General features: G+C 33.5%; 1 protein-coding gene across 1 annotated transcript; it reads left to right on the top strand.

The window, feature by feature from the left end:
• Positions 1-5,585: 5,585 nt before the first annotated feature.
• On the top strand, positions 5,586-8,660 carry LOC143553355 (NAC domain containing protein 50-like). The gene is made up of 4 exons (XM_077043377.1): positions 5,586-5,765; positions 7,129-7,406; positions 7,575-7,763; positions 8,116-8,660. The coding sequence occupies exons 1-4, from the start codon at positions 5,597-5,599 to the stop codon at positions 8,620-8,622; spliced, it is 1,143 nt and encodes a 380-aa protein (XP_076899492.1). The 5' UTR covers positions 5,586-5,596; the 3' UTR covers positions 8,623-8,660.
• The last annotated feature ends 2,085 nt before the right edge of the window (positions 8,661-10,745 follow it).

Raw genomic sequence — 10,745 nt, forward strand, 5'->3', positions numbered from 1 at the left:
AGATAATAATATTACTTTTTTTAGTGTTTAAAGTTTCTTTTTCCATTTAGTTCTAGGTGCTCTGTGATAATGAATGAATGATAATAATATTATTACTGATAATTTGTAGCTAATGATGGTCAAAAGCTTCGGACGTCTTGGCATATTCAAGCTCATAATGGAGGTGGGAAAGCTCCTTTATAAGTTCAGCTTTTGTTGTTGCCATTTCGATATCCTTTTAACCGTGTTAGATTTTTTACTTGTAGCTCCATCCCCTATAGCTCCACAACATCAACACGACCTCCCTTAGTGACTTATGAAAACGGGTCGGGTCAAACGGGCCTGGCCAACCCGGGCCGTGCTGGGTCAAATTGGGTAGGTCTGATTGTTTTTGAGCATGTATAGTTTTATAAATGATCTGTTTGTTTCATAAATTTATTTAGGTGGTTAGACACGCTTCATGTATAGCTTTGACCTGTGACTGATTATGTGGTACTGATTATTTATAGTTATATAAATTTATTATGTGGTACCAATTATTTGGATTTGGTGTATCAGGTATCTCTTACGCACACAAGCATGAACTAGAAGTCAAAGAAAACAGATTTTATTTAAGACTTCTCCAGAAGTCAAACTTCGCGTTTGGTTTTGACAGATATAGGCTTACAACATGAAAGGAATGCTATAGTGGGAGGGACGACTAACCGAGACAGTATTTGATAGCGAGTCAAAAATGACAACTTTTTATGTGGGCCATAGTTGGGTTGACCTGAAACGTGAACATCTTTGTATTTTGATTCATGCAAAACAATACTTATGTAAATTACTTTTGTTTACTTATAAAACACTACTTAAATTCGCAATTGTGTTTAGTTTGGTATTTTTTGCTAATGTTATATAATTTTCTTACATTTTGCATCGTAAACTATAACAAATACCAATTTTCCTATAGCAAATGCTGGTCCCATAACTAGTCGAATCCCGTAACGTACCCGTCGCTACGCACGGGCTCTTCCACTAGTATTAATAATGTTAGATTATCTGCATTTTATAATTCATTAAAATGTATAACATACACACACACACACATATATATATATGAAGTTTTATATATTTTCATATGTGTGTAACACATGATCTAACCTAGTGCATTATTATGTTGGCGTAGAGGGGCCAAAGTTAATACGAGTCTTGAAAGATATCAAAATCAATGCATTTATTTATCACTTAATTTATTTACTTTATTTGAAGTATAATTAACATATTTATTTTATCTGAAGTATAATTAATATATTTATTTTATTTGAAGTATATCAATTTAAAACAAAATACAAAAAACTAGCTAAAGTCAAATTTTATTGGCATTTAGAAGTATAAGTCCAAAAACAAATGCAATTATAATTGTATTTGGTTTATAACAAAATGTTTGATATATAGAAATTAGGTAAATTTAAACGAAATTAATTCGTTGAAATTTCATATAAGTTAATGACGTTTTAAATCATATGACTTGTAGAATTTTGTAAAATTAAAATATTAATTCAAAAGATAACATACGATGAAATAGATTATCAGGAACTCATTTAAATTTCTGAAATAATTATACATTTCTTACAAAAAGTACATTTCCATCAAGTGAAGTGAAATAGCCAACTCTCTCACCATTATTTGCGTCATGATTATCATGGCCGCTGTTGATTACTTGTTGCCGTCACCACCTCGCTCACCATTGTAACAATAACCATCACCATTGTTAACATTTAAGATTCACTAAAAAACTAAAATACATCCCTGGGAGAAAAGTCTCAACAATCGCCATTCATTTGTCTATCATTATAGACAATCCCATCTATATTATCTATGGAATTAGAACCTGAACTCTATTTACGATTCAGTATTTCTATATCATCGGCTCTTCTTATTTCTATTGATTTACGTCTAGCCTGTTGTTCTATTTTTTTGATCTTTTCATAGAAATATTCCACATATTTTCAAATCTAGTATTTACATATACAACATATATCACTTACAATATATATCACTGTTAAGGGGGGATTTCTTAGTATTTGGGTGATTTTTAGGTATTTCAATAAAAAAACATAATCACAACCCTTGTCATCAGTGACACAATCACCCTTACAACAACTTTCATCTTTGTCGTCATTAACACCACCACCACACCCGTCAGTAGCTGGCACCGCCACCACCATAGGCCTTTATGCCACTTTAAAGTTCCCATCCGTTTTTAATTTTTCTAACCATGTTTATTTCTTTACAGATTCGTTTAAATATTGACTTCTCTCTTTAACTTATTAAAAAAAACTAGTAAGTATTATTAAACGGTGGCCCGATAACATGGGCCATGAAACTAATGGGCTTTTATGTGGTGTCACAAACAAATTTGCGTTGATCTTGAATCCCTGAGTCGTCGTTTTAGAGTATCTATGGGATCGATTGATTTGCATTCTCGTAATCCAATTGTTCATTTGCACCCATCTAATTTTGGTACGCTTCTCGTTATTATTGGGTTATATAACACTATAAACATATTTTCGAAAGTGATGAATTGTTAAACTATATTTGATTAATATGCCTCAAATAATTTCTTTAAAAATGTATAAAAAGTTAAATGCCTTGAAACTAGGGTAAAAAAAAGACTAAATAATATTGATTTTGATAACTTGAGTTAGCTTGAGCTTTGGCTCGATAATTCAATAACTTTCATAAGGCATGCTAGAAAGTTATAAAATTTAAATTATCATATAATAATGATAAAAAAAATTAGTAGCGTTATTAATACCAAAAAATTTAAGAAACTTCAGCAATGTATTTAAAAGTGTTACGATACTAATTTTTATTATTAAATGTGTTTATAATAAATAATACAACATATAGCTTTTTATATTTTTATAATAAATAAATATAATTAGTTGAACTACATCTAGATATTGAAACTTGAATAAGTTATGATGATGGGCCTTGGTATTAACATCAAGAGGTTACTTGAACGATGGGCAATTGGTTTGCTTTACTTGTACTCCAAAATGCTACTATTTTTAATCAATTCTTTAAACAAGCTTAAGCAAGCTCTAATACACGTTGTTTCCTTAATAATCATAATATTAAATTAAAATAAACATTATTCTATTATTCAACTGCAATAATCCATTAATTTCATTTTGGTTAACAGCCAATTATGGTACACTAAGTTTTCAAAAACAAATGGCGTATCATAATCTTTTTAAGCGATCATCCAATTTGAATAAAAAAAACTTCCGATACACCACTTGATAAATAGTATTTTCAGTAAATATACGAATACCAAAACATAGTGACCCCATGAAAAAATGATGAAAAAAATCTCAAACTCAATAGTAAAAAGACCCAAACTTAACAACAAAAACCTAAAATACTTACAATTGATGATGAGTTAGGTATACCAACTAGGGGTGTTCTTCGGGTTATTTATTCGGGTTTCGGGTTGTTTGGGTCAGGTTGTTCGGGTTTGAGCTCAAAACAAATTAACCCAAGAACCGACCCAAATAAGTTCGGTTTGTTCGAAGTTTCGGGTTATACGGTTCGGGTAAATTCGGGTTGGGTTTCGGGTTTAACAAATTAAAAAAAAATCCATCTTTAACAATATCATAAATTAAAAAACCATATTCCAAACCGTTATAAAACCATAATATACAGCCATATTCAACAATAGCATATATTATTTAGCAAAACATGAAATTTATCATACAAGAATGCATTAGATGAGATGAAGGAGTGTTGTAGCCTGTGGATTAGAAAACTCCAAAACTAGGGTTCCAAACCTTTCTCTAATAATCAGGTAAGCTTTCAAGCCCCTTGACTTTCTATTAGATTAGTTTAGTCAAGGGCGCTGTGAACTGTAATTGTGAAAAGGTTGGAAGATCTGGCCAAAGAAGGTGATAGCCCTGTAGATTCGTTCCCATGGTTCCTACCTGTATAGATTGAAGAAACATGCTCAATAAATATTGGTTTAAATATTATACTATTTAAGTTTTTGAATTGAAGATACATTCTCCGCATGTTTTATGGTTATTAATACATTGGGATGTGATAGATCCAATATTAATTGGAGTATTGAGAACAACCGAACAAGAATACATAAGGTCACTGTGCTACTTCACCGCTAAACTACCCTATAAAATTAGGGATACATGCATCGATGTATTATACTTCGGGTTATTCGGGTCAACCAAAATCTGGCTATTTCAACCCAAACACCGACCCGAATATTTTATCTCGGGTTCGGGTTGGAGTTTAATCGGTTCGGGTGAATTCGGTTTGGGTTATTTGGGTCTTGGGTCGCTTTAATTCAGGTTTGTTATTCGGGTATGGTTAAAAAGCACACCCCTAATACCAACATAAACCATACTATCAGATTATTTGAAAAACTGAGTTGAAACATTTGAAACTGACAAACTTGACATGTAATAATAAGTAATTAAAGAGATAACATTATTATTATATATAACATTTAACAAGTTTGGTGCCGCTAAGTGCCGATTGGGCCACTTGCGGCACCAAATTGGTTTTTGGCATTATGGTTTTGTTTTATTCCGATAACTTAACAAAACAACATAAACCGGCCATATATGCGTAGACTCACAACCTCAACGTCCGCGACCGACAACACTCGAGTTTTATCAACGCCCGGTTCTACCAACCGACACTACCCCATTGGTCCACCTCAAAATGTGTATGTAAATTTTTTCCGTCTTTTAGATCCGGAACTGTAATGAAAGTAGCCGAAAACGACGTCCAAACTTGTGTTGAGTTACCATCTCAGTGTCCGGGACCGACAACACTTGGCTTTTACCATCACGCTGGTTTACGGACTAAATAAACGTCGAATAATTTAATTTTTTTATATGTTAGTTTGACGAATTTAGTTTTTGGGTTTTAACGTTCAGACTTTACCAATAGTGTCTATACTGTAACGAGCGTAACCGATAATGTCCGAATTCACGTCGAAATCAAGTAACCGAAACCTATGACATTGCGTCGATTTACCGCCTCAACGCCCGTTACTGATAACGTTAGTTTATCATCATCGGGTTTCTATTGACCGTCGGATAAAACACTCGTTTTATATATATTTTTGATTTAATTAGAGAGCATATATCTTTACAATTTGGTACATCATACATGATTATTATCAATATTAAATATAACTAAATCATTTTCGTTGTTCACTCAAAAACAAATACAACTTAATTTTCCAACAATCTAGAATAAAAAACACAACATGACCCAAAATGTCTACAAACCTCCATTTCCAAACTACAGATCATATTACAAGCTTCAATGCACAACGTACCACCAAACCCAAAAGCACATAACCATCATATCAAAACTAAACTAAATAAACTAAACTCAAAACCCCCAAAGCAAGCAGCCACTTTGTGTGTTCGATTTCCGTGTGAAACAAGCATCCATTCATCAATGGTTGTATCACTTACTTACAATATCTTCATTATTATTATTATTTCGTCAATAATCATTTTGTTTTCTCTTAACAGAAAAAAAAAAGAGTGTGACTGAGAGACATACATTAATTTGATGCTGCAAAATGAGTTATGAATTAATGACTGTGGCACCACCTGTGACGTCATTAGCACCTGGGTTCAGGTTTCACCCGACGGATGAGGAGCTTGTGAGGTATTACTTGAGGCGGAAGGTGTGTCGGAAGCCGTTTCGATTCGAAGCTGTTTCGGAACTTGATGTTTATAAATCTGAACCCTGGGAGCTTGCGGGTAATATTAGGATCAAATACATTTTATTCTTAACATAAAAACAGTGAGAGTCCAATTTCTTATTATTACTAGGCTTGTTTTTATAATTGTTTGCTCTTATTTTTTGTTCGTGTTTGCTGATTTTCAATTATGAGATGTTATAAGTATTTGTTAATTTACATTTTGTTCTTATTATTAGGTTTTTTTCTTATGATGTTATAAGTATTTGCTGTTATTATTTTGTTGCTAATTTTGATTATTTTGTTGTTATCATTAGGTTTTTTTCTTTGTTATTATAAAACATTGCTTATGTAGATTGGTATTGTAGTTGATATTGTTTTCTATGTTCTCATTTTTGGTAAATTGGTATTGTTTCCTACATTATGTTAAGATTATTTTGTATAATTTATAGGCTTCAAGATAAGCATTATTGACTTCATCATTTAACCATTGCAAGGTATGGGACTTGTCTCATATCGGTTGTATGGGCATTGATGTGGGGTTTATAAGCCAAATGGGTTCCTCACCCATCGTACTAGTCTTTTGGGTTGAGTTCTTTTGTTTGATTTGTAACATAATCGAAGAGTAGTGTATAAACAAAGTTTTTTAAGATAGATCTAGGGGTCATATAGGAAACCAGAAGTATCCAATGCAATTGGTATAAGCATGTGCTAAGTCACGTTTTCTCGTGTTTGGTTACTTTGCGTGAGGCCGCTTTTAACACACTCTGAACCTTGTTAGATCCACACATACGCGTGCTTCAATTCTGGTTGCTTATGTGATACATATTCTGCAGCATTTTCGCTTGCGATTTGCTTAAAGCATCAAAGTTTTCTCAATCCCTAGTTGTTAATTTGGATTTTAAGTGTGAATTGATACGTTAATAGTTTATGTTTCTCGAAAGGAATTGCAATTGGGAACAACCATATGTTTACCTTGTTCTTATTGAAATTTCCCCAAATAGGTGTGTGCACGGTTTGGTTTGGGTCGGTTTTGGGCTTTTTACGGTTTTGCCATTTGAGCTCGAAATTTTGGGCTAAAAAAAGTTGACCCAAAATAATGAATTTTGACTTAAATCATTTTGTTAATTAGTAACTCACTGATTATTGTACATTTGAGCTAAAATATTAAAATAACTTCATATGGAAAAATAAGAATCTATAAATTTGGTTTTGCTTTATGGTTTTTATTACACGCAACCCCAAAACTGAATAAGTTTGGTTTTTACAAAACATAAAACCAAACCTTCGGTTTTTCTTTAGGATAATAATCTCACACATGAATGTCCCTTATGTCAACCAAAGTTTATCATATGCTTTTATATAAGGGTGAGTTCAACAGTTAGGATAAGGTTTCTTACATGTTACCATTCATGGATTGTTAGATTATTCAAGCCTGAAAACAAGAGACCTTGAATGGTACTTCTTTAGCCCTGTAGATAGGAAGTATTGCAACGGTTCTCGCTTGAACCGTGCTACTGGTAGTGGTTACTGGAAAGCAACCGGAAAAGACCGATGCGTTCGCCATAAGTCTGAAACAATAGGGATGAAGAAAACATTGGTGTTCCACAGCGGGCGGGCACCAGATGGCAAGCGAACCAATTGGGTGATGCATGAATATAGACTCGCGGATCAGGAGTTGGTGAGAGCTGGCATTTCTCAGGTTGGAACATTAAAATTTGGATCACTCGCCATTCAAAAAAAAAAAAAAAATTGGATCACTAATTATTATTATTGTAGTTAGATACATGTGTTGATATTATTATTATTATTTGCTTGGAAAGAGAATCATGAATTGAAAGTTATTTGTGTTGTTTTGTGCACGAAAAAGGATACATTTGTGCTATGCCGGATATTTCAGAAGAGCGGTTTAGGGCCGCCTAATGGTGACCGTTATGCGCCGTTTCTAGAGGAAGAATGGGAAGATGATGCGGCCCTTTTGGTTCCTGGTGGGGAGACAGAAGATGATATGACTCCTGGTGATGAGTTGACTCAGGCTCAAGGAAATGACATTGTGCAGGTATTATTTTGTACTCGTTTTTGTCGTTATAGTATGTACGTATCGTATATATGTTATTATTCTTTGCAAAACCAAAAGAAAGTGTAGTTAGCAAGATCACATATATGTATACATCATATTACATATGTGTAAATGTAATATATGAGATACATATATTGTTGACCTTCACCGTGAAAGAATTGCAAAGTTTGACTCAACACACATATTATTAAATTCATTGACTATTAGGCAAATGACCAAAATACCCTTGCACATTATTATTATTAGTGTTATTATTATTATTATTATTATATGTTTGCAAATTACAATAATGGCCTTGTGTGTGCTTGTGTTACTGAATTCATGTTCACAGGAAGCTGCTGCCGACGTGATCCCTTTAAGAAGCGAGCCTATGGTGGAATTTGAAACGATCCCGTTTGTCTGTAAACGAGAAAGGTCTGAAGATTGCGTCGTAGATCATGGGCCCGAGCTAGAAACCATCTCGCTGTTCGACAATAAAAAGTCAAAACAGGATGTTGACCCGAACACCAATGGCAGCAACAGAAACGGTTCAGAAGACTCGACCACGAGTCAAGATCCAAGTGTACTCATGGAGTTCCCTCTGCTGCAGTGTTTTGACGCTAATAAAAGTCAACCATCAGCAAGTCAACCCTCCTTCCATGCCTCGACACTTGAAAAATCCGTGCCACCAGGATATTTAAAGTTTATAAACAATTTGGAAAGTGAGATCCTTAATGTTTCAATGGAGAAAGAGACTTTGAAGATTGACGTGATGCGTGCAAAGGCGATGATCAACATTCTTCAGTCGCAAATCGATGCGTTGACCAAGGAGAACGTTGACTTGAAAAGGGGCGTGTAGGTAATTTCATGTTGGATAATGCAAGCCTAGATGCTGTAGTTTTTTTGGCCCTTGGACACATTGGCTGCTAGTTTGTGTTTGTGCACATGTACTTTGTTTTTAGACAAATGTTAAAAAGACTATCTTTCAGTTTTTCATTAAATAAAAGCTTTGTTCTACAATGTTTATAGGGTAAAAATGTAAGTTAGGTTCGTTTTTGTGTAGAGATAGTAAAATAGGTTATTTGGGCCGTATGAATACAGGCGAGAACTCATACCAGGTGTTTTTGTAAGACACGAAGCAAGTCTGGTTGGTTTGATCTGAAACTCATTTTTTAAAACGTTTCGAACTTTTTATGATATCTAGTGCATCATAAAGATTATCTTTTTACCAATGATCTTATTTTTCCAAAACCGTGATTTCAAGAGGTTTTATGCATTAGCAATATGTTATACGATTTTCTTTTTATTTGTAACAAGCGTACCAAAACAAGTTCGTAAAAAAGTTAGGCTAAAATACTCACGTTTGATTGTTTGTCAATTCAAATTTAGGAAAAATTAATAAGTGTAATCTTCATAGGGCTTAAGGTCATTCCAATATTAGGAATCACAAGTGTGAACAACATTTGTCATTCGTCAGTATCAAGATAATGTGCATATCTACTAATAAGTTTAATCTACTAATACTTATGTTAGGTTCCTTAAATATCAAACTTAGTTGCCACTAAGCCCTAATAAGTCATACCCCTCTAGCTCGGCCTATATCTACACATACGTACGTACATACACACATATAGAGGATAGTTTATAAGAAAGTTAGTTTTAAACAAAGACGTGTCGGAATCAGATAAAACACATGTACCTGTTATTTTAACTACACTATAACTATTGTATTATAACATAGTCTTTATTTTCTCTCTTTTATTAGCACCACGTACAACTGTACAAGTATTATGTGGTTCTAAATTGTACTTAGGGGGTGTTGGTTGAGCTTTTATAATTACAAAAGCAAAAACCACTTTTGAAAAGCTCCAATTTAAAGCCTTTGGAGAGGCTTTCCCAAACACCTTTTGCTTTTCAACAAACAAATAGCAAATAAGCAAGTTTTAAAAGCTCAACCAAACACCCTCTTAAAGTGAGTTATGTATTAAACACACCCATATATGTGTGTGTAGAGGTGCACAAACCGGTTTTTTTTCTTGATCTCACCAACCTGTTTTTTTAAAACCGGACCGGTTTTAAAACCAGTTTTTTGAAGTGAAAAAACGGACCGGTCTAACCGGTTTTGTAACCGGTTAGAACCGGTTTTTAACTTTTTTTTATGAACCGGTTTTTTTTTTTTTTAATTTTCGCGATATAAAATACGAACGTTTGTTTTTTTTTATATTTTGTAAATAATGATGACCATTAAAAATACAAATATTAAAAATTCATTTAAAATTCAACATTCAACGGTCAAAAAACGCATCCCAGCGGTCAAAAAACGGTAATATTACCGTTATACAACGTTAAAAAAAAACCGGTTTTAAAACCAGTTAACCGGTTTGTTTAAAAAAAACCGGTTTTTACCCTAACCGGTTCGGTTTTTTTTCTAACCGGTTTTTCTAGCTTGATGATGTAACCGGTACCCTAACCGTCGGGTTTATAACCGGTTTTAAAAAAAACCGGTTTCCGGTTTTAACCGGAAAACCGGTTCACTAACCGGTTTTTTTGGGCATCTCTATGTGTGTGTATATACAAATACTCTAGTCAAAGACAAAAATCCTTTTTGTGAAGTGAAAAATAATAATTGATTAGGCAAAAGAAATATATACAACTACCGGTTTCTTAACGCAAAGGGAAGAGCCAACTACCACGTGGTCAATAAGTTGCTTTTCAATCCACATTAAGGACTACACCAATAATGCAAATGGACCGTGCTATCAATATATACAAAATGAGTTGCCAAAAATTCAATATATGTAACATATAGGCATAATAAATGAACTTAATTTATTTGGTACATGATGCAATGATGCATAATTATCTATTTTTATAGTATAATAAGAACCCCGTAACACAAAGAAACGATGGGGAAGGAGGATGTCGATCAAACAAGATCTGGGCGCGGTAACCACATAGAGAGATAGGAGGGAAAAAAAGAAT

This window comes from Bidens hawaiensis, unplaced genomic scaffold, assembly GCF_021521415.1.
Source record: "Bidens hawaiensis isolate Kalapana, Puna unplaced genomic scaffold, B.hawaiensis_p1.1 tig00017168_1, whole genome shotgun sequence".
Taxonomy (NCBI): Eukaryota; Viridiplantae; Streptophyta; class Magnoliopsida; order Asterales; family Asteraceae; genus Bidens; species Bidens hawaiensis.

Coding starts and splice junctions, on each gene's coding strand:
- LOC143553355 (XM_077043377.1), top strand. CDS start 5,597: ATGACTGTGGCACCACCTGTGACGTCATTAGCACCTGGGTTCAGGTTT. Junction 7,407..7,574: donor TGAGAGCTGGCATTTCTCAG/GTTGGAACATTA, acceptor TGCACGAAAAAG/GATACATTTGTGCTATGCCG. Junction 7,764..8,115: donor AAGGAAATGACATTGTGCAG/GTATTATTTTGT, acceptor TCATGTTCACAG/GAAGCTGCTGCCGACGTGAT.